The following is a 25,090-nucleotide window of genomic DNA, read 5'->3' as shown; positions in this document are numbered from 1 at the left end:
GGAGACAATGGAATTACCAAAGGGAAGGACTCTGGAACTTCAAAGCAGAGGAATAAAGACAGGGAAGAAAAAGAGGTGAGGTTGCAATGGGAGGAGAGGACTACTTTAAAGCCAGGAGGCAGTTAAAGGCCGAAGTAACTGGAACCCAGGGTTTTGCCTCGGAGAAGCCAACAATACAGAAGGTGCCTCTGTGTACTCAGAAGTATTTAGGCAATTAATCTCCAAGGGAAAACGTAAAATCTTGGTTACTCTAAAAAAAGCTGATATTTGAAGATGAACACTGAAGAAGGGAAGAAATTACAACTGGTACTTTGTTATTGTGAAATATGTTCAACAAACAAAAGAATATATATACCATTTGAAGAAAATTAAAAAGCACCTGTGTTCCCACCTACCAAATGAATATTTTTCTTTACTCCTCTTTCTCCAACTCTTAGAGCATCCTAAATAACTGAAGTATATTTATTTGGAAGGCCAGTATCAAGTGTGACATAATTTCCTTAAATTTCAGATTGCCCCTTTGAAAACACTCTATCTCCAACATCATTCTTACTTGTCTCCTAATGTTTAAGTTTTTTTAAACAGATTAAGATACAATCTTTTTACACTAAAATTAAAGGATTTTAAATAGATGAGTTAGCATATTGCTTTAAATCTATTCAGTCAAACTGTAAATGATACCAGTTAATTTCCTATTTTGGTGGGTAAAAGGATTTGAAAGAGAAGGTTTTGACTCTAAAAATGCCAGAGGAGGAAAGAAAGCTGAAAACTTCACATACTTCAACAGTTTCCCCTGGGCTTGAACTAACTGCCTTCATCCATACATAAAAAAGAGGTGTGAGCAGTGATTCTTCCTGGTCTGTGCACACAAGCTCACCTGAACACACACTAGGCTGCCCGCCCGTTCTCTTCATTCTCTCATGTAGTCATAAACACCTGGCATTGCCTTGGCAACTGAATAAATTTGCTAATGCTGCCCACACTAGTTTTCCAGTTACCTTGCTAACTTTATACACGTAACTCCTAGTACTATTTGAATCCAATCAATTCAACCAAAATTTACTGAGTTTTTCCTACCAGGGACTATGTCTAGGTTATCTGTTTTCTCTCTGATTTCTACTTTCCAGTCAAATCCATGGGATAACCATACTTTACTGGATGATAGATAAACCCCATGTCACTAAAGATTTAAGGAGAAAGATAAGAATTCCTTTGCACAACCATATTTGTTTATGGAAGGTTAAATTATTGCATTTTCCAGTCTTTCTTTCCTATTCTGGAAAATAAATTCAATACAGCCCCAAATCCTTCCCTGTGTCCTATTACAAGGAAGTTATAGTTGTTGTCAGTGGCAGCAACTCTTGAGCAGAGCATTGGTCTTTTGTGTTTACCTCTTGAGCACCTTAATACAATGCTGGCTTGACTCAAAATCAGATCCCCTTCTCCAAGATAAAAGAACAATTATCTTTAAAAGAAACAGATTAGACAAAAACATGCCCATGCATCTGATTAACAGGCATTTTTTAAATTGACTTGTCCCATGCTAGTCAGCCATATAAAACTGTAACATTATCAGAAGTTGTTAGCACTGAGAAAAAACTTTAAATATTATATGAGGAAAAAGAAGCTCACAGCTGCTAAATGACTGGATCAAAGTAATACAGTCAGATGATGACTGACCAAGGGTTATGATGTTTTCCAAACCATGCTGCATTTCTTCATGGTCCCCAGCTATAGCAGAATAGGGACAGGGTAAGGAATGTTCTACAACAAAAAGGAAAAATACCTATTTCCCTGAAAGCAGCAATCTCCTAATCTATGCCCAAGGCCATCCCAACCAGAACCTTAAGGTCCTGCTTTGGAGCTCTGCCTAAGGAGAAAATTATCATCATAACTCTTCAAATCTTAAATGCCTCATGACATACAACCATTGCTCAGGAAGCCACTAGGTTTAAATGAAAATGAAGCTCTTATGCCTACCAATAGGGAAATCTAAGATGGCTGGTTTCCTGGCAATCATGTGCTCCTCCCTCTATTGTAGGAAACAATCCAGTCACTGGAGTTTCTAAGAGTGGCATATTAACTTTCCCAAGACACCAGGGCATAATTTACTAAATTACCTTTTTGAAGACACTACATGGTACCCCAGTTCTTTGGGAAAGGTAATTAGCCTCCCATGGGTGACAGTTTACTCCCCAAGTGAGCACCGTGCTCACCATAGGATGAGGATGGTCTCTTTTTATGAGAATAAAAATACCAGTTTGCTTGTTGTCAGGAATGATTTGTGTATTTTTCACCTTATTATTCATGTAAGCCCTATAATATATTTTAAAATTGATAACTTTTCTCCACATATGATAACAGACAAGTAGCAAATACAATAAGCTAGGAGCTTTAACACCCACACATCTGACCTAAATTCAACTTAATAAACATCTATTGAGCACCTACTATATGACAGAGTCCATGCTAGATGTTGGGGAATTATGTTGCTACAATTTATCCATTTGGGGAATATCCATGATCCTATAACACTACCCAGATTATGAATGACTATTAATGTATGGCAAATGGTCCAGAATGGCTTGTCCTGCTCACTGGAGACCTGAATTTGATCAATGGCTCCAAATTTAAGAGGATAGTGGATAATTTAGTAATGCCATAAACACACCAAATATACTTTATCGATTTGAAAATAAGACCCACAAGCAAAGATCAAAAGAATTCTAATAAAATGGAGAAGAAAATCCTAAAGGGTGGCATTGCTATCTTGTAAGGTCCAGTTCCTTCCGGAAGCCTTGCTCAGGAATTCTATCCCCAATGATGTTTCTTTGAATTCCCACTGCATTTATGATATGGATCAGAATACTCAGCATTTGATCAAACCATTAAAAGCTGCCTTGTGTAGTTTTCTTTTAAAAATATACTTGTTTTGTCTCCCCAATTATATGGTAGGCTTCCCAAGAGCTTGGATGTAATCTACTTCTCTGGAACTCCACTACACACACAAAAAAAGTTGACTTATAAGTATAAAAAACATGGTAAATAAGGGAACTAATAGTATTTATTGAAGAGAAAATAAAATTGTGGCAGAGATATTTTCTACTGACTGAATATCCATGTTCTCCCCTACATTTGCCAGCCCTCTTGCAATTGGGGAAAGCCTAGTTTTTGCTTATTGGACCATAGAAATTTCTGGGTCAAAGCAGTAGAGCCAATTCATAACCATTTAGCTCTTTCTTTTCCTTCCTCAAAGACAATGAAAACCCTATATTGAGGTGGTCGAGCCACAAAATGGAAACAGTTTATATCACTAAGTCACTGCATGAAAGGAAACTGTTCTGGAGAATCACTTCACTCACAGTGGAATTTCTATGAGCAAGAAATAAACCTTGATTATGTTAAGCCAGAGATATGAGGTTTATCTGGTTTCACAGCATAGGCTGGTATTATAATAACTGATGTAAATAAGAATAAAGACAAAAAAGAAAAATTATTTCAGTAGTAAGAGATGTGATGAAAACCCCCTAATGATGCAAGACTATAGAAGGAAGAGCAAGAAGCAGACTAGGCTCAATAAAAGAAAGGACTTTCTGGTAGTTGGGCCAATAACAGAGATTTGTCTTGTGCTCAATCAGAATCTTCAAGTCCACTTAGCAAGAAAAAAAGGGACAGGGAATTTGAACTAGGTGATTTCAAAGATAGTTTCAAATGCTAAGATTTTATGATTCTATGATTGACAGAGTAGGTTTCTAACATGTGGAGGACATAAAAATGAGAAACAGCTCATCCTGAGTTGTGACTATTTATTATTATACAGAAGCAATATTAAGAGATCTCCCTATAAATTCTTCCAGAGACAGATGAGAAACACATATGAAATACCAAGGAATTCAAGGATCCTCTCCCTGTGGATAGAGTCAAACCATCCCCTTTCCATATACAATGCCACTCCCCTCAAAATACTCTCAGGGCTAGCTCCCAAGTTTCTTGCCACCTCAACTCAGAGTTTGTGTCATAAGGAGACAACTGCATTAATAAAGATTCTGCACGCAATAAAGAGCCTTCTCACTGACAAACTAGAACTATCTTGAATTAACCTCTGAGGGTAAAGTTCAGGAGGTGAGGAATGTTTCTAGACTTGAAACTATATTTAATTTTATCAAGTTCCATCAAAAAGAACCTGTCTTGATTATATTACAAGGGTAGACAGTTAAATTTCTAATTAAGGGAAATATTTTAGCTTTTATCCCTGAAAATATTTTAAGACTAAGAGCAATGTCTACATGTCACATACACAATGGTATGCTGAAAGATCTGAAGATCTTTAAAATTATCTTAAAGAATAATGTGACCCTGGACAAGCTCCTTAGCCTCTATGAGTCTCAATTTCTTCATCTGTAATATAGGGAACATAATATCTACTTCATAAAAGTGCTATGATTTAAATGAGATAATGTGCTCTATAAACTGAAAAATGAAGTTCAAATGTAAGCTACTGGAGGAAAAGTAATAAATACCCTCTGAAAATGTTATTTCTGAAATCAGTGTTGGAGTACCTAATAGACTAAGCATGTGATAATTAATAAAGCAAGGGCAGCAAAAAGAGACCATTTCAGCTTCACTGAACTCATTCAAAATTTTGCAATTAGAAAATCTAGAGAGAACTTATTTTAATTTCAATATACTTATATTTTGTATTTAATGCTTTAGTATTTTTAATTTCCTAGGAATCACATATAATATTTCCAGTATTAAGGGCTTCTAGAGTTCTTAATCTCACCTTGTTTGTATTTACCTTAAATACATTCAATAAGGACTGTGAGCAAAAGCACATAGAACCCTGTAACATTTCAGCGAATGATATAAAGAATATATACCACATATGACATGTGGGTTAATTATGTATTTTCTGGCATTTGTGAATTACTTCAACTCAGAACTAAGAGGAATGTGGCAGCCTGAGCAACTGCAACAAGTGTATCTCAAATCCAGTGTGGCTTTTAGCTTGGATATCAACACTAATAAAAGAGAAAAATGGTAATTGGCGTACGAGCTACCCTTTTCATTGGCTAATCAGGGCTATATGCAAATTAACTGACAACTAAGATTGGCAGTTAACTGCCAACAAGATGGTGGTTAATTTGCATATGTAGGCACAATGCAGGGAAGCAAAAGGGAAAGCAGGAAGAAGCCCCCTGCCACTGACAGTGATCGGAAACCCAGGGGGGAGCTAAGAGCCGGGGGGCAGGGCAAAGGCGGCCCTGGGGCTGCCTTTGCCCTGCCCCCCAGCCATGATCGGAGAATCAGGTGCCTTTGCCGCCCTGGCCAGTGATAGCAGGAAGTAGGGGTGGAGCCAGCGATGGGAGCTGGGCACGGTCGAAGCTGGCAGTCCCAGGAGCTAGGGGTCCCTTGCCTGGGCCTAAAGCGAAGCCCACGATCGCGGGGCCGCTGCAGCTGCGGGTCCCCGCTGCCCGGGCCGGACACCTAGGCCAGAGGCGTCAGGCCTGGGCAAGGGGCCGATCCTGCAATTGGAGGGTGATGGGGGTCAATGCCTGAGGGCTCCCAGTATGTGAGAGGGGGCAGGCTGGGCTGAGGGACACTCCCCCCCACACACACACACACACCCAGTGCACGAATTTCGTGCACCGGGCCCCTAGTCTATATATATATAAAAGGCTAAAATGCAAAGTGTCCCCTCAGGAGTTTGATCGCTTGCTATGATGTGCCCTGACAAACCAGGGGGCGGCGCAGAACAAAGGAAGGCCCCAGAAAGCGGCCGGCAGCCAGCAGCCAGGGAAGGAAGGCCCTGATCCGCCTTGGTCCCCGCCCAGGTCTAGGGACCCTACCCGTGCACAAATTTCATGCACTGGGCCTCTAGTATGGGATATTTGATCATGTGGATGGAAGATGCAGTTTAACTGCACAAGTAATTATGCCTGCTTACATTCTTATGGCATTGTCAAAATCAAAAGAGGGCCCTCTCTTGTGTAGCTCATGCCTGAAGTTCCTTAAAAGCATTTTCTAGTAAGTGTGATAAAATCTGTGCCATGTTTTGGTAGAGCATGCACGAGGAAAAACAAAGGGCACTGTCCTGTTTCTCTCTGTAATGACCACATATAAATAGGCCAAGGGTCCTGTACCAAAAGCTTTGCACTGATAAGAGTTAGCAGAGAGCCAGGCAGCGGGTGACCCCCCTTTGTTGCTGCTTTCCTTTTTAAAATGAATCATTATTTCTGCATTGGATATGAAGATGGGTTTATAGCTATTAGCCATCATATTAATAATTTAGAAAATACATGCCCAATCACTTGTGTTCTTTCAATTCTCTATGAACACAGCTGCAACCCACATTAGAAGCGAGGGTGAATGGATATTTTTCAGATGAGATATTTGGGCTGAATTATTAGGATAGCCTGTACTACAAAATTACTAATAAACATTGCTTCTGGCTCAATTTAGCCTGAACTCAGTGAACCTATCCAATGGTGACAAATCAAAAACTCCGAAATGCCCGATGAATGAATCTAACTAATCAAGGAACCCTGTAGGAAGTAGATGCCAGGATTAATGAGCCAGTCGTTTCACCATGCCATGCTGTTATTTCTTCACATAAATGCCCTCAGATGAGATTACCTTTATGTCATGAAAAGGAGAAAAGGAAGGTTACATTCTTTCAACTGACAGGTTAACTACTGCCATTACTAGAAGACATCTTTGTGGGCTAAGTTTTTTCTTTATTCTAAAAATTAAAATATAAACTGCACAACACAAATTAAAAACATTTTCATTTTCAGGGGAAGCAGTCACTGAGGGCTTTAAACATCAATTGCCCCAAAGTTAGAATTTCTTCTGTGTTCTCCATTCACATCTACCTTGATTTACTGAAATTGCTCTGTGTCCCATTTTGTATTCAATACCTAACCTCATCTTTAGCAGGTTGAATTCCTATATCCTATTTCTTCCACCATCAACAAAAGGTAAACTAAGTGCAACATTATTAAATGCCATCACTTAATGCCACGTGTGATATTTAGTGCCAATATTAAGGAGAACATAAAGATACAAGGATGAATATACGTATTCAAATGAATCAATCATACAGCTACCTCATAATAGACTTTGACTTCTTCTACTTAGCATTGGTGACAGTCTTCAATGCCAAACAGGCTACTTAGCAAAAAGTACAATTCATTAGAGGTAGGACATCTACCATGTTGACTTATCTACCCTGTGTTCTGATATTATTCATCATTACTGCCTTTATTCCCTTACTGAATGCAATTGCTTCTTATTATAACTTTAACAGTTTTGAATCAGAATTGCTGCTGATAAGTAGTAAAAAATAATATGAAGTATTATTCTGTTAAGTGTTTTTTTTCCTTCCTCAAACTGCTGAAATTGTTCAGGCTTGTGAATGAGATTCCTATTCTCTGTTTTTTACCATTGCTGTCAGCTTTAACAATTTAGGCCAGGTTGCCTTCCCTTTATGCTAATAGTACATATGACATTAAACTGTTCAGCATTCTTAATACAAAAATCTATTGCCATAGAAACAAATATTATTCCAGAGTCAGGTCAAGTGAAAAACTGTGTACTTTTTCATTCTAATACTGATAACTAACCACTATATTATGAAATATAAGTATTTTTGAAAGCATCTATCACTTCAGTTGATTTGTAACTTCTCATCAGTATTCTAAGTTGGCTCATTTTTTTTCAAATGAAAGATCCCATTTCCCTTGCTTTTGAGAAATACAATTTTTGAAGATTCCATTTAGCATCTTTTATTGCATTCCTACATCATAAAGTTATGCTTTATAGCAGCATAAAAAAAGCTGTAAAAATTAGCATCCTTGTAAACAACCTTCCATGTTCCCTGGTGAAGCAATCTGTGGTTTGTACTGATCTCTTAAATGTGACTTGAGATTACAGTATCTATGATTTCAAATTAAAAAAAAACTGTACTAGCCTAGGAAAAGAGAGAATATGATAAAATTTTCAAAATAAGGAGAAGTATTTTTCTTTTACCTACCCATGTTTTAGAAATGTGGTTATTATGCTCCTAAATTCTAGGCTGAGCTCTAAAACATAGAAATGTTCCCTTTTTATATAAAATTCCAGATGAGCATTCTTTAATATTTTAACATATCAAAAATACCCTTTAGAAAATGTAGAGGTGAACTATTCTGTGAGCCCACCAACCAAATTTTACCTACGATTAAAATTCCCAAGGTGACATACATATATTGTTTTTCTTGACCCCAGAAAAGCATGCCTTTTGTCCTCACCTTCGAGAAGATTCCCCGGTGTTCTCTCGGTGGAGTAACAATGACACCCGTTCCTAAAACTCACATGCAGCCCAGCGGTGCCCACTGTGTTCCGGGACCAGGGTGTCCTCAGGGCTGACACTGTGTGGCCACCGAACCGGAACCCTTCCCAGGGGCCGGGGCGCGGGCTACACTGCCCACTGCGCTTCGGCCACAGGGCTGGCCGGGTTCGGCTTCCGCAGGAAGCCTGGGTACCGACTGGCCCCCAAGTTCAAAACACACCCACAGCCAGACTCCCGGGCGGCCCCCGTGCCGGCTACGCAAGTGTCTACTCGCTCGTGGTCCACCTGAGCCGAGTATGATATTGTGTCAACACACACGCGTCTAAATTCGGGGTCAGCGGGAACCCAGTTGGGGCCCGCGGAGGGAGGCCGCAGAGGCGTGGGCGGGCCCCCAGGCAGGCGGACACGCGGCCTCCCGACGCGCCCTGCCCGGTGGGGCAGCCCCGGGTACCTGTAGCGGCGCCTGGATCTGCCGGCGTCCCCTCCGGCCGCCCGGAGGCCTGGGCCCTGGGGAGGAGAAAGCCGGCCGGCCTGCCCGCCGCCGACTGGGTCCACACGCAGCGCCGGGCGACGCCCCCGGCACCGCCGAGGTCCCCAGCTGCCCTCGCGGCGGCCCGCCTGCGGCCCACAGCCCGCCCGTCGCACGCGCGCGCGCAGCGGGGCCGCGGCCTCCCTCTTCTGCTTTATAGAAGGGAGCCCTGCACCTGAGCAGCTCATCAGCTCTCGGCCCCAGCCATTAGCGCCTGCAGCTGCGCCCCTGGGCCCGCTCGGCTCCGAAGCCGCGGGCCGCCCGAAGCCTCGCGAGGCCTCGAGCTCGCCGGGCCCTGGCGGCGCTGCCTCTCACTTCCGGCCGCGGGCCGCGCGGGGCCCTCTGCCGAGCGGAGCGGAGCGCGCTGTGCCGCCGGAGACGAAGCCAAGCCCGCTGAAGGGTGGCCGCGTCCCGGACGCGGGGCCGCCCGGAAGGCGAACTGAGACCCTCCAGGACAGGTGCTCTTCCCGTTGCCCACGCAAAGTCACACCGAAACCCGTCGTTCTCCGGATCACATACCGAAAATGATTTTATTTTATCCATTTACATTTAACTCGATATAAACTTGTCCGGAAAAGTCAATATGCTTTATATTAGCTCAAACATTTATTAAGAAAACCAAATTCCATAAAGAAGCACAGACAATAAGTTAAAACATACCACAAGTTGACCAGTATGTAACGAGAATGCTTTATCTACACAAAACATCCTATTTCACGTGTTTGTTCATTCTTGGAAAGCGCGTCTGTTCTCCGGGTGTGGCTTTGGCCGGCACATGCAGAAGAGCTGACTGTTCTCTGTACAGAGTTGCAGGGCGGAGGTGTCCGAGCGCACCCATCGGCGGCGCAGGGGCCAGGGCAGTGGCCAAGGGGCACGAGGGACGACAGGACGGCCACAGAACCAAGGGCACAGAGCAGCGGGGAGACCTGGAAAAGCGAGTGAACCCCGGTCCAGAGGATCCAGAAAAGAGATGTGGCTTTTGCTTTTACAAAAGGAAACTTTCCTTACATGTTTATTTTGTTACTTCTCACAGACTTATCAAAACGGGAGAGATCACCTCTTCATTCCATGACTGTTTAGCCTGCTCCAGCCACCCAACCCACTGGCATGGTCCTCTGAGACGCTTTCCCGTCAATGCCCTCACACAGTTGTGCTTAAGAAAAGTAAGAGAAAATAAAAGCTTTTTTTTTTTTTGCAAGCCAATAGAGGGTTGCATGGATGTGACTGGGTGGATGAGGCAAGGGTAAGGTGGTGGAAAAGTAAACAAAGAGGAGTTTGAAGAAAGAATACGAGGATAAATAAAATCGTATCAATTGGGCCCTCGGATGAGGCGGTTGGTAGCAGATGCTTGTCCCTCCCTTAAGACAAAAGTCCCTAACGTTGTGCTGTCCCTTGAACACGTCCGTGTGTGAGCCAGGTGCACTGTGTGCATGTGTGTACATGTGTGTGCAGTGTGTAGAGTGAGCGAGAGCGCTCGTGTGTATGTTTCTGCCCACAAACCAGTCCATTGGTGTCTGATTTCAGATCCTGAGTCGACTCCCTGGTCAGTAAAATGGCGGGAAAGATGCGTTTGCGGGGCGCGGGAGGAGGGACACGTGGCGTGGGGAAGGACGGGCTGGGAGGGCGGCGGGGAGGGGGCGTAGGCGTCGTGTTGCAGGTGCGGGTGGGAATGCCGCGAGCCCAAGGCCGAGAGGAGGGCACGAGCACGACAAGCGCGAGCAGCGGGGAGGCCTGTGTCGCGGGAAAGGGTGGGGTGGGCGCTGGAGATGGGTGGAGGGAGGGTCACCGGCTGGTACAGTGAGCCGGGTGGCGGGGGAGGGGGACTTGGGCGATCGAAATCAGGCGGAGGGGGGCCTGGTGTGCTGGGGCTCGGGGCGAGCCCGAGCAAGTGGAGAGAGGAGAGGACTAAACGAGACGCGGCGGAGGCCGGGTCGGGGCCGGGGCGGGGCGGGGCGGGGCGCGCGGCAGGGACCGGGGCAGTGGGCGGGGCTCCGGGCGCGCGCCCGGGGGGAGCGGGCCTCCGGGCGGCCCTCGGGGCGGGGTGGGCCGGGGGCGGCTGCATTAGGTGAAGCTCATGGAGACTGTGTGCTCTAGCGCCTTGCGGCGGAGAGAGGCGATGCTCGTGCCCCGCCACACATCGCTGCTGTCCGGGGAGCTGCAGAGCTGGGGGGAGCCGGAGACGTTGCTGGGGCCGGGGAGGGAGGCGGGCACCATGCCGGGGAAGGCGGGCTGGTAGAGGTGCGACTGCAGCCCCGCGCCGTTGGAGCCCGCCAGGCTGTTGGACAGGCCCATGGAGTTGGGCGGCGGCCCGGCCGCCAGGCTGCACTGGGACAGCGACTGCGCCATGGCTTGCTGCCTGCCCAGCGCCGGCGGCAGCGGCAGCTGCGACACCCCGGGCATGGCGGCCGCCGCCCAGCGGGTGTCGTTGGCGTGGAAAGAGCACAGGCTGTCGCCCATGGCGGCGGCGGCGGCGGCGGCGGCTGATGGAAACTGAGGCAGGCCTGGCGTGGGCAGCAGCGTGCCGGGCGCGCGGAACACATTGGTGGTCTTCTTGCGCTTCTTCCACTTCGCGCGCCGGTTCTGGAACCAGACCTGGAGCGGGCAGGGAGGGAAACAGACAGGGCACTGTTAGGGAGCGGGCGCGGCCACGAGGGCGGGGGCTTGAGTCTGAGAAACTCGGTCAGATACACCCACTCAACTCAGGCCGAACAAGTGCCATAGGTCCGACACGCCCCCACATCCAGCCAGAGACCCTGGTTCTCCAACAGCGCGAGTCATCCGGCGCCCCTTGCACCCACCAAGGGCCCACTCCCTTCCTAAGTGATCGTGCCCTGAGGCGCTTGCACGGAGTGCAAACATACCCCCATGCTCAGTGCTCACCACGCCCCTGCATGCTGGCGCATTCGGTGCACGGCTTAGATGCACAGGTCTGCAGGCAGACATGTGTCAAGGCTGGATCCACAGGTGTACAAATGAAGATAAACATGTGTACCCATGTGGCTTAATAGCGTGCCTTATAACACTGATTGGGGTATAGAATTTTCAGAAACGCTGGAAATTTGGAAATTGATGAAGGGCCGTGCATGACATAGCTGGTTTCAAAATCGAAAGACAAAGGAAAACCCCTAACGCCACGGATGACAGAGCAGTGATTCGTGTGGGAAAGCAAGCGCTACTGAGCTACGGCGTTGTTTGGGTCGCCACCATGACTTTCTGATTCATAGCGAACAGCACTACTGACACAAGTCTCTGCCTCATTCACAAACCCCTGCAAAGGCCCCTTTATCTGCACTGTGCAGGTGTGCAGCTGCCAGCGCCCTGGGCCCCAGGGCCTTCAAGTTTGTTCTTTTCGGGAACTTACTGAGGATCCCAAATAACAAGGCTTCCAAATTCCTCAACCCCCTTCCCCTTTCACCTTTAAACCAGAAGAAATCTTCTGACTGCTATAAATTAAAGGTCAGTTTAAAGCTCACACTAGTTATGAGTCAAGTTTAATTTTGCTAGACAAACCCATATGTCTTTTTAAATGAGATGTGTTTGATAAAATAAACTGGGAATGGAAATAAGCTTCCTGTGTGTCCTTTCTTAACAATGACCCTGGAATTTCAGGCCTTGCCAGACAAATTAACCTATAGATGTCATATTCACTACTCCTGAAAGTAAACTGCCTGATCAAGATAACCTCTCGTCTTCCATATTTTAATTTGATCTTATTTTTAAAAAAATTAGCCAGCATGCTTACTTGGCAGGCTTTCAGTTTAATATCTAGTCAGTTGAAGGTTTACTGTGCATACATGTAAATGGTAGGGGACACAGCTCAAATACTGATTGAGTTTCATCTTAGAATTTGGCCAGTACAATTTGACCACCATATTTGTGGCCAAAAGGTTATTCTTCGGTTAACCCAAGCTCTTTAGTGTTTATTCTGAAAGCTATAGTATCATGAGTCCGGAAGTACCTGACCCCTTCTCAGTAAGCTATGCACTCTCTGCTCATCAGCGTTAACTGCATTTTGCAATCTAGAATTCTGCCTGCCTTTGGGCTGGCCATGGCCTGTTCTACCATATCTGGCCATCGCCCACCATTTTATATTTCTCTGCTTTCTACCCCATTTCCCATGTTTCTGTTTACCCAGTGTCCGATTGGGTAAAGACCTCTATCCCTTTCCTGCTAAAGCCCCTTGTGCAGGTGGCACAGCGGATTAATGAGGCAGCAGGGCAAGGGTGGTGGCTGGGATCAATGCAGCTGGTGGTGGATTGAGCTGTTAGAGGCCCTCTGTGGAGGGTAACCTGCAGGAGCCAAGGAAAGCACAGCGAGGAGACTTGCGGTCACAGGTCGCCTGTACTACCCATCCAAGGTGGGACTGGGGGAAGGTAAACCGATGGGGCCCTAGACAGAGACTGTGTCTGTGTCGAAAGGGTTCCTCACATCACCCGGATATATTTTGATAGATATCTACAAATTAATTGCCTGTTTCTAACACCTTGCAAGTTTCAGTGAACCCCGAAATGCTTGAATGTTTGGGATGAACAGCAGAGGAGGAAGGTGGTGGACTTCTCTGGGGCAGTGGGGAGAGAAACAGAAGAAAGAAGGGGGAGGGACTGCCCGGTAGAATTTCAGTAGAAAATACACCCACCAGTAAGGTTTCTGAATCTCAGGCACGGGAGGAAAAGAACAGCTGTTAAAAAACTAAATATTGTAGGAATATTCGAAAAATAGTGCTCAATTATGTTTGAGGGTTAGTAGTCAAATGATGGCTACAAAATTTTTTATGTTTCATGGCTTACTGGGGTTGGGGGGAAAAGTCTTCATGGGGTCTGAGCACCTCCGTTCCAAGCTATGATGCATATGTTTTTAAAATGTGAATGTTTCCACTTGAAAACTAGAGCATGACGGATTAAAATGCAGGCAAAACCTAAGGGAGATTTTGAGAATGCACAGATGACAACTCCAGGAAATATATTAACCGCAGCCACGGGCCAACTTTGTACTCAGTTTGAAATGCAGCTCTTCTCAGAAAATGCTTAATACAACAGTGAGAATCTAATGGAGGTTGGAATTTAAAAATCCACTTTTGTGATATCTGCTGTTACAGTAATATAGACATACTGTAAATGTATTTTAAAATATATAGTCCGTTTAATTCCCCACTTATAAATGGCTCAGAAATAGAGAAAGAGAGGGAGAAGAAGAGAATATTACTTTTCCCCCCTTCCAAGCAAATGCTTTATGAAGATCTCATTGGAATCCAGCAAATGATTAATGTGAAGATTTGGGAGGAAATCTGGGGAGCTGTATTAAAGCCTAGATCTCAGGTTCATTTCGATCAGCCAGCCGTGAACTCTGGGCCGAATTCATTACACTTTAATAGTGCTGGGAGAGGAAGAAAATGCAATTTCTCATTCCATTAGAAAACTAGAAAATACTCTTAGCTTGTCCCCCTATTAAGATGTGGCAGGTGACAGGGCCATTCTGGGAGACATGGTCAATGGAATTACAGCACATTATTTTTGTTCCTATAAAATATTGAAAGGCAAGCCTGACTGTGCAGAAGTTATTTCACTGATTTGGTTTTTATGTAAATAAAATATTGAAAGTTAATTAATCCGTGCTAGAGACTAATGATTATGCTTATTATATTGCATTTGATCGCGTAATTTGCATGATTCTCGCATTGCTGCTTAATAAGCCATTCCAGGTTATAAATAATTCTGAAATTGGTTTCTAATAATGGCATGCTATAAAAGGAATGGTTTTATTATACTAGCCAGAAAAGGGGAGCAATACCAGACATGGAATTGGCCTCTATGTGAGGAGAGGTGCTTTAATACTTAAAAGTATGATATATACCAGATATGGGTTTAAAAAAATAAGTATGTTGGGACATTTAGTCTGCAACCAGAAAGCATCCTTAAAAACATACAATTGCAATAAATGAAATGTTTCCATCATTTTTAATCAGTGCAGTGGCCCACGTACTGAAAAGAATGTGTGGCAATCTGTTAACTATAAAGAAAACTATGAAGTACTCATCATATAAGAACATAAACCAATTACTATTTAATTTAAATTTGGTCAAGGAGCAATGGTAGAGTGAATTGTGAAGTAAATACATTTTCCATAAATTATTTTTGCATTACATTACATAATGTTAATCATTTTGAAATGTTAATTAAAAAGGTTATGTTGATCTGATTACTTTTTAAACTATGGAACATTATTTTTAAAAATATTGAAATTGCCATTCTATTAAATTGTTCCTATCAGCAGCCTCAAGCTATTATCTTTGCTGAGCATTATGCTAGAACAATTAAAGTACTTTGTCTCTTTCTTCTTGATTATTCTTTTGTGTACTTTTTGAAAATAACTGTTCCTATTATATAGTTTGTATTTTATTTCATTTACAACTTTTTCTATTAAAAGATTCACTGCCATTAACCTTTGGAAGATCTAATAAAGTTTAATAGACCTCGTTTTCTTTTTTCATAAAGTCAGTTGTCCAATTATATTTTATTTGTGATTCTAAGTTCTATTTTAATTTAAACTAATTATCAGTATGTCTAGGTTAAACAATAGCATTTTACTCTTTAAAACAAAAATTATTAGATAGGTTTTCTCTTGAGAGACAAAAAGTAAATTATGAATTTTGAATCTACAAGATTCTAACAAGCTGGTTTTATCATTAGCAGTAACAGAAGTGTCGAAATGGTATGTGATTTTTAAAGTTTGGGCTCAACTTCATATTTAAAAGGAGGTGCAAGGTAAAAAAATTAAAGAGCCTTAGTAATATTTATCCGCATAATGCAATTAACATTCTTTTGGTGCTTAATATCAAAGGCCCATGGTTCAGGGCTTCCAGCTTTCACTAAGGAAACCAACCAGTCTTATATTGAGTAAAAATATTAATCTATGTTATACCTGAATATTGCTTTTTTAATTTGACCACTTTACCCAATGACATTCATTTGCTGACTATTTAGAACAGGAGCACACGCTATTTTTCTAGGTTAGACTATCTTTAAAATGCCCAATGGAGGCAGAAATATTCATCACTGTAATTATGGACACCTTGGTCTCTTCTTAGATCAAATATAAAGTAGCTGAGATATTTAAACTTAATTTATAAAAGAATCTAGAGCTGAGGTTGACGCCCAGGATTAGCGGACAAAAAACTACCAAATCCAAGACAGGAAGGGAAGATTTTCAGCACCCTGGATAGCTCATGATTATACTAGTATAGTGTGTGTCTTGAAATTTCGCCTCCAGCACTTGACCATAAAATATTTGATACATTGCTTTTCATTCTTTTAAAAAGTGGAGGAAATGAGATTCATTAGACTTATGCTTTTATTTACCAATTTACAGAAAAGTTGAAGGTGTGTTTTCTGTTATATATAATTTACAACTTGGAGGATAGTTGGACAAGAACAGGGATCAGTAATGATTTTGTCTACTAACTCTTCAATATTTCCCACCCTAAACATCCTGTCTTCAGATCGGATATCCAAAACAGAAAGCCTTAATTTTTCCCATTTTCTTAGGAGTAAGCCAAGTATTAGAAGCTGTAGGGGATCGCTGCAGCCGCCCTTAGAGCACTGGTTGCACCATTAAAGTTCAGATTATTTGAAAACATCAAAACTGGGGGTATTTTTGCCCGAGAGCGCGGGAAGATGATATTCAGCAGGATAAAGCACCGTGAAACGCAGGTGTGGATCTTTTTTAAAAGGTACCGCCACACCTTACTTTTTCCCTTTTCATGTTTCTGTATAATTGTTGCATTCCCCCATTTATCCAGATGCTTAATACAAACTCATTAGAGGGTAATGAAACACTTGTCAATAACGCAAGCTGGAGTGGAAGTGCGCGCTGGGCTTAGCCGCCTGGAGACGCGGCGGGTAGGAGACGCGGAGGAAGAAGGCGGCTCAGTCGAACAACGCCAGCTTCGCTTATGAGGAGTTTCTGCTGGGATGTGGTTATACTGGTGGGAGATTGAGGCCCTGCCTGTCCATTGGAAGATGGCGATCGGGGCCAGTTTCCGGGCCGAGGAGCTAACTCGACCCAGGAATGCATAGGCTTCTGAAGAGAAGCCCAGAATCCCGGCAGGGGGAGGAAAGACCCCACTGCCTTTGCCCAAATCCTCCCGCCCGCGCCCGCAGTACCTGCACTCGGGACTCGGTCAGCCCGATACGCAGCGCCAGCTCCTCGCGCATGAAGATGTCGGGGTAGTGCGTCTTAGCGAAGCTTCTCTCCAACTCGTTGAGCTGCGCCGGGGTGAAGCGCGTCCGGTGGCGCTTCTGCTTCTGTTGGCCCTGCTGCTGGCCGGCTTGGCTGGGGTTCGGGCCGCCTTGGGCCCCCGGCTGCTTGTCCGGGTCCTTTGCGCTCACCGCCAGCGAGGCCGGCGTGGAGCCCACGGTGGTGATGTCCTCCCCAGGCAGGAGAGTGGCTCCCTCGACTGGGTCGGTGTTGGGCGCTAAGTCCCCCGGATGGCCCCCGGGGTCGGAGCCCCCCACGCCCAACCTACACTTCACCGCCTCCCGGTGGCCCAGAAGCTCGGCGGCATCTTTCATACCTGAGGAGGCAAGGAGATCGCGGTCACTACCTTCCTAGCGGTGCCAGGAAGGACTTTCCCCCGCGTGAGCCTCCTGCAGCCCCATCCTCGCTTCCCTCCGCTCCCACTGTCGTCCTACGAAGGAAACTCCTAAGACGCTCGGCTGAGCTCCCCAGGATTTGGGCTGCCAGCTGCAATCCCAGCTCCCGGCCCTTTCCCCTCTTTCCGCATCCGCTCCCGAAGGCAGCACGTGCTCTCCTCTCTCCCAGTCCCGGCGATGAAACACGCCTCGGCGTCCCTTTCCTGAACCGAACCCCTGGCGCCCAGGAACCCGAGAGCATATCCGTGAGGAAAAAAGAAAGGAAAAGAAAATTAAGCCGTTCCGAGGTTGCTGCCCCACCTGCATGTGCTTAGGCGGCTAGACGAAATCTACCTCCGGCCCCAAGCCGATGCCCTCTCACTTGCGGAAGATGAATAAGTCTCAAAGCCTTCCACCCCCTGAAATCAACCCAAATCAGCTCCGCCTCCCCCTCAAATCAGAGAAAGTGTTTGGAAAATGGAGTCACATCCATCACCAAAGATTCCCAAACCGGAAACCCAAGACAGCATTAAAGAAACTCAAGTAAATTCAGTAGACCTCGCAGTGAATCAAACTTTAGGGAATTCAACTTCTCTTCCCGGAGAAATAAAAGGCGCGTTCCTCTCAGCCATGGGCAATGCCGAGGAAAACGTTTTGCAGGCCACGGCGCCTGTGAGTGAATTTGGCTTTTCTCTCTTCTCAATGAGCACACTTAGCAATTCCGCTTCAATTGCAGTGGCTTCTCCTTCATCCAGATTTTTACAAATTCAATCACACTTAGACGAGGAGAAGAGAAAATGGTAGTGGGGGGGAGAGAAAAGGAGATAAAAAAGAGAAGAAAGATATACCAAATCAAAGCAGACAGGACGGGAAAAGAAAGAAAAACACCTCCAAAGAAATTACGATGGGGTGGATCGCCTTTCCAAAAATAATAATAGTGATAAGGGAGCGAGGGGAGGAGAAAAAAATAACAAAAACAAAAAGTAACATTTCCCAACTCCTTTTCCCGGATCTACATATTACATAGATTTTTTTAAAAGATGATGTTAAATCAAATTAAACTTTAATGCAGCACAATTACTTTTAAAGAAATTAGTCCATTTAGGGCGCATTAAGGTAAAATAAGAAACAAATTGACAATTTCCTGCCCGTCTTCTCCTGGCTGCCCGGGCGAGAGGCGCGCACTCACCTAGTCTGGCGTCCAGGAGGTCGGCGTGAGAGAGCATCGCGCACCGCTCCAGGGCGAAAGCTGTTCCCCCCAAAATTTTAGCGCCTTTAAGTTATTTAAAATAGATATAAGCTATAAGCTATACTATATAGATATATATAGATCACCTAAATGAAAGAAAATTCGGTTTGTGGTTAAAAAGGGGGCTTCTTGCATTATAATGTCCTTTAGAGAGACGGGGAGGTGCTTAACAGTTGAATGAACCCGTGAGCAGCTCGGCGAGGGGACCAATCAGGAGGGCAGCCTGCAAATGTCAGCGCCCGGAGAGTCCCCCACTCCGCCCGCCCGCCCGCCCGCCCGCGCCCGCCCGGAGGAGGCGGCGGCGGCGGCGGCCCGAATGCTCCGACCCCGAGCAGCAGCTAAAGCAGATGCGGCCGTCCCGGCCTCGCCCTGGGCTTCCGGGCCCAACCTCCGTCAGTGTTTCCCAGCGATTTTCCCCACGCACTCCATTCCTTCTCCTAGTTCCGCCCTGCTCTCTCCAAAGGCGCAGCTCTGTCTCCTAGAGCTAGAATCTTCCTGGGGCTGAGGCAAGGCTCTGGACAGCACAGAGCATGACCCCCGCGTGACGCGAGAGTTTTTTCCGCCTGCGTGCTTGTCCACGGGACACCTCCGAGCCTTGGGCCACGCGGGCCTGCCAATCCAGAGCACAAGGGCACACCGCGGCCTCCAGACCGCGCGTACACTTCGCTGCCACTCAGCAGGCCTGGGCCTAGGGTCCAGACGCCCCGACTAGGACCCGAGCCTACAGGCTCCCAGGCCCTAAGCAGACCCAGAGCGCAAAAACGGAGTCAATTCCTCGGAGCTTCCTGCGCCCACACGCCGTGTCATTCAGAAACTCTACCCCTTTCCCTCCCCGCTTCCTCTCCTCCGCCTGGCGCACGTTCGCATCCTTCCCCACAACCCTCTCTTTTTGGTCAAAGTTTCTAAGTTCTGCTCCGCTCTCAACTCCACTTAAGGCTGTAAATAAAGTTAAATGCTCTTTATTTTCCTCTTGAATATGTTAAACTACTTGAACAATTTAAAGTGCTTTGCACAAGTGAAGCGAACCATTTCTAATGTTCTGATTTTTCAGAGCCAGCCAACAACAAAGTTTAGATTAGTAATATATTTCTAACCAGAGTAATTTTCAAGATCATTAGGCATTTATGTAATTAGTGCCAAATCTATAAGCTTTTATTACGATTATTAGAGTAAAATCAGTATAAATTTGTACTAATTTACTACTGTTTAGACTTGGCTGTCAAGCCAAGAGGCTCTTATTGTAAATGATAACTGAGGAAATTAAGTGCAAAATTCTGTACCATTTCTGATCTGCGCCTAAACAATCCGTTTCAATTGTATTTGTAGCAGAACATAATGCCCTTTTAAAGTTATTTGACTTGTATTTTTATTTGCAACACAAGAAAAATGCCCTCTACCCAGGCACAATGAAAACTGATATTTACTACTCTCAACTTGATTAACATTGATTTTTAATTCGAGAGTGATGCAATTAAGATTATTCATTTAGTGCAAATAAAGCTTCCACAAAAGGGTGGCCTTATGAAGTCTGCTTTAAATAATGCCGAGCAAATGGCTTTTTTTGTTCGCTGTCCAATTGACTTACACAAAACATTGGAAATACTGCCTGAGAGCAGATGCGAAACGGTGTGTGTGTGTGCGCGCGCGCGCGCCCCCGCGTTCCCGCTCCCGCCCCCCTGCCCCCCCCCCCCCCCCAGCTGTGTGTGTGACAGGGACCGAGCAAGGAGACAAAGGAGGCGGCAATGCGAACTCTGGGGCGGCAATGGAACTCCTTCTCTCCTGAAGCCCGTTCCCTTCCTCTCGTGCACAACACACGTGGGCGCGCGCACACACGCGCACACACATGCACACGTGTGAGTGCCGGGCATCAGTCACACACCGGTTCCTTCTGAGCTGAGAAGACCGTTTCCCCCGAAGCTCTGGGCCTGGCCAAGCTTCAGCAGCCGCTGCAGCTGCTGCCAAGGCGGCCTCTGCGGGACCGGAGCCCTGGAACTGCGGGCTCCAGCTTGGCGGAGTCCCGGCCTCGGCGGTGTGTGTGGAAGCCACGAGGATGTTCTTGCTTGAAAGGAAAATATCTGGACCTAAAGCAAATAGAGTCCTGCAATAAAACCTTCCCCTTCCTCAAACAATACCCCAAATCTAGATGCTTCTGTGCTGGGCACACGAGGCAGGAAGCAAGATAGATGTCCTAGGCAGGGCTGTGTGCGCCCTGGACTTGGCTTTCGAGTGCGCACCTGGCTGCTTGTTCCCGAGGACTCTTGGGGGTTTGTGCCCACTTGGGTGGGGCTTGCGGGTATCTGAGACCGGAACTCAGGGGCTGAGGTGCAGAGACCTGTCAGAGGAAGAGACAGGGGCCCTGAGAGAGGCACCGGGCTTGGCGTCTCCAAACAGGCAAGTCTGAGCAGGCCCGCACTGCGGATACTCCGAACCCTGCCTGGAGGGAGGGAGGAGAGGCCAAGACCAGGGAAGAGAAGGAAAAGGGCGCGGGGGGTGGGTGGGTGGGGGGAATGGGGGGGTGGGGGGGGGCCGTCCACACCAGTGTGCAACAAGCGCTTATGTCCTCATTCCATAGCCGCCCCCAGAACCACCACTGGCCTTGCAGCATTCTCCCACACGCACAGCTCGTATATTGTTTTGTTGTATTTTTTCAGGTCGATAAATAAATGTGTAATAGTTAATGTGAAGACACATCAGAGTAATAACAATGGGACGAAATCAAAGGATTATCCATCTCTGTTAGTAACCGCTGAATAACAATGTTGCGGCGTGATTGATAGCCCGCTTCATTTTATGACTTTTCTATTGGTCTTGATTTTTATAGCAGTATAAACAAACTAAATCATTTCTTCCAAGACTTCAGAACATAAGCATGGGTGGGGGAGGGAGGAGAGATAAAGGAAAGGGGGGGAGGAGGAAATCTGAGAGTGGGAGGGGGGAAGGAAGGAAGTGTGGGGGCGTTGAGGTGGGGAGCATGAAAGCTGGAGCTGGAGCCAGAGCCGGGATTCAGGAGCCTGCTGCCAGCAGGCGTGGCAAGGAAAATGACAATAGTCTGGATATAAAATGCTCGCCCCCGCGCCCAGTTCCCTCTCTGCAGCTCGTTTTGGCCAATGTCTGAATCCACCTGGGCAGGGCCTGAGATGTATTTACTAGAGTTTTATTCCCTGTCATCTTCCCACGTTCCTAGGGCAGCCGGGAAAGTGCCGGTCAGGCCCATTGCTATTGATAATTTAAGGCATTTCCCACATGATCATGGGAACTGAAGTCCCTAACAAGGCGAGGTTTTAGCGCAATGACCCCCAAATCTTCGGAATGACAATAATGTCTTCAGAAATCACTTCAAAGCAAAGTAAAAGGATTTTCTATGACGGATCCAGTGATTTTTCCTCAATAAATAGGTTTTAGATTGTTACACACACGTAGAAGTGGAACAAAGGGAACTACCAGAAAATATATTGGTTGCCCCTAATAAAATTTATTTAGAGAGTTTATTCTCATAAAAAATAGAGATTGAATTTTGTACAAGAGCCTGCCAAGGGGCGATGTACAGGGAAATCATTTTTTTCTTTCTTCTTCCTCCCCTTCTCCTTTTTAACGAAGCACAAAGGCCAAGGAACCCGCAACCAGACCAAGCCAGAGAAGTTTGTAGTATTTTGAGAAGTCAGCTTTCTGAGAGGTATAGATTTAAATATATAAGCCCTTGATGGCTAATTATGTAAACTACAAAAACAGAAACTACAAAACCGGTGTTTTCTTTTTCTCCTGCTTTGCCATCCTAGTACAGAGATTTAGAAATATGGTGTGACTGGATGGGTAGGCGGGATCAGGCGGGATACCCGGTTAGCGAGTGTTCCAATGTTGGATATATGCTGATTTAGATGTGAACTTCTTGATTTCCCCTCTAATTGTATATCTGCATTTACTGTGAATCCTTTGTAGCGTCAGAGAGACAGACAGAATAAAAATATATACCAGGTGCTCTTTGAAGAGCTGGGTATTGTGCCCAGCACCCTAATTGCTTTTTCCACTTATGGAAACCTTGGGTGTTTATTAAATGTAACTTTGGGCTGCTTGGCTTGTTTGTAAACTGCTCTCTTTTCTTTGCAGACAGTGGGCTGAAATATGGCGTGCAGTTATTCACATTCCTGCTATTAAATGCTGAATTGTAACATTGTTCCCTTTAATGAGCAGCGCCTCCCTCAATAATTAACGATCTCACATTTTCCTATTTTCTTGCCTGATGAAAAGAATCAATTTTAATTCGTGGTAAATTACAGCCATGCTTTTGGGTATTATTTGCTTACAGAAAACAAATCAAGTGACTTGAACACTCCTGTTTACTTTTCCAGATATGCAATAACCCAAACGTAATGGCAAATCAGATCTTGTTCCTCAGGCCTAACTTAGAACCTCAAAAATAATAAAGGCTGAGGACAAAACTCGAGGGAAAAACAGGACGCTCTCAAGTTCACTTCGTTTGAAACAAGAGTGACCACTTTTGCCCTTCTCTGGCTCCAGCTGCTAGAACCGATGTTCGCCCCCACCCCCACCCCTTCCCTGTCCCAGACGAGTGTCAGTGGTCTATACTAGAGTTTGGGACGGCTTAATGTTTGGCTCATTTGGGGGAGTCGATTAGACGGTGGGGTGAGTGAAGGAAGAAATCTGGGAGGGCAGCCAAGTCTCTTGGAAGGGGTGACAGGCGCTTCCACACTTCCCTGCATAAAAGAACTCTCTGGAGGTTCCCATTAAAAGAGACCATAGCCAGCGAAGCTTTGGATGAGTGCTCCTGCCCCAGAGAAAGCTCCCTCCCGCTCGCTTTCTGGCGGCGGTTCTCTAGGGCTGAGTGAGCGCTTTTACCCTCTGAGCCGAACAGGACTGCCCTCAGCCCAAACCAGCATTCTCTCTAGGCTTCCCTGGGTCGGAGCACAGGGACTTCAGGCTGCTCTAGGCTAGAGCTGTCCCGTTGTCGCCGCGGAGCCCATGGCCTCAAAATCTCTTTGCCTACAGGACCCGGGCTCCCCAACCTGGGATTTAAAAGCCAAAGGTTCACACTCCAGGCATTTTTTTTTTTTTTAAGCGCAGGGAGCCGGGGCTGTGTGTGCGCGATGCGAGTACTGTGTGCCCTGTGCGTCCATGCCTGCTCATCCGAACCGCGGGAGGTGCCGCGGGCGGCGGCGGAATAATAATAAAAAAATCCCTCCAAACAGTCTGATTTCCTATCCTTCCCGGATGTCTGTGGCGATACACGAGCTCAGTATATTTTTCTTTTGTGCAATAAAATTTCCCATATATCCGAGTTTGCAAACTACAACCATGTAGTCCACTTGCATGGCTCTTCGTGGGCGCTGGGCTTGCTTATTTTTAAATCTTTGCCTTTGGACAACTAGCACCTGCGGCCCTCAACACAAAACGAAGACGGATCCGTACCCGCCTCCTTGACTGCGTGTCTACACTTTTTTTTTTTAGCCTCTAGCCCTGTAATTTTAATGGCCCCAATTAGCCACACGGAATATAATAAGTGACATGGAGATTTTGTTTGTATGTGTTAAGTTCGCTGCTTTTCTGATTTCTATTTACTCAGGATAAATAATCATATATCAGTTATTCAGTTAGGTGACAGGGCTAGTAATTGGAATAAAAAGAAAAACATCTCATCCTTATCTCTTTCTATAACTAGATATAGCGCTAATAAGACTGCATCAATCTTATCTAGCAAATAAATAAAATAGACAAACAAACAAATTCGTCTCCAACAAGTTAATGCGGTGTATCTGAGTGGAAAGTAGATATTTTCACGCAATCTGGAGATGAGGAGTGACTTTTAATAAAATCACAAGAAAACAAATGTAATTCTGTAAGCCATTTCTTGGAGCTGCTGGCGCCCATCTCCTCCCTCTCGGTCCCGCCCGGCCCCACCGGCCCAATCTTTTTCTTTTCTTAGTCCCAGTTTTGGACTGACCCGGGCTAGGCTTCTCCAGCCACTTTGCACTCGGGTCGGGGGTGGGGACAGACATCACTGCACAGGTTGTGAACCTTTCCCACACAGAAGTTTCCCTTTCTCTATCTCTTCCTCCTTTCTTTATCGTCCTGCCCTTGCTCTTCCTTTTGCTTCCTTTTTCCTCTTTCCTTCCACTTTTTTCTCTTCCCCTTATTCTCTCTTCTCCCTTTCTCCTTCTCCTTCTTCACCTTTTCTGCCTTTTCATTTCCCCACCGTTTCCTCTCCTCTTTCCGTTCTCCCACTCTTTGCCAGTCTTTTCGTCTCCTCCTTTGCTTTTTCTTCTCCTTTCTCGTTCTCTCTCCCCTTATCTCTATTTCCCTTCCTCTCTTCTTTCTTCTCCCTCCCTCCCCCACCGTTT

At 45.6% G+C, this 25,090-nt stretch overlaps 1 protein-coding gene and 1 long non-coding RNA gene across 3 annotated transcripts in view; both read right to left on the bottom strand.

The window, feature by feature from the left end:
- LOC132233506 (uncharacterized) overlaps positions 1-25,090 on the bottom strand; it is a 251,850-nt gene that overhangs the window by 118,929 nt on the left and 107,831 nt on the right. The window lies entirely within an intron of this gene.
- OTP (orthopedia homeobox) lies at positions 9,446-18,714 on the bottom strand. The gene is made up of 3 exons (XM_059691900.1): positions 18,678-18,714; positions 17,021-17,430; positions 9,446-11,453 (listed from the first exon to the last, which is right to left on the bottom strand). Exons 1-3 carry the CDS (start codon positions 18,712-18,714, stop codon positions 10,923-10,925), a joined length of 978 nt encoding a protein of 325 aa, XP_059547883.1. The 3' UTR covers positions 9,446-10,922.

Source organism: Myotis daubentonii, chromosome 4 (assembly GCF_963259705.1).
Source record: "Myotis daubentonii chromosome 4, mMyoDau2.1, whole genome shotgun sequence".
Taxonomy (NCBI): domain Eukaryota; kingdom Metazoa; phylum Chordata; class Mammalia; order Chiroptera; family Vespertilionidae; genus Myotis; species Myotis daubentonii.
This window is presented reverse-complemented; position numbering and strand designations above follow the sequence as displayed.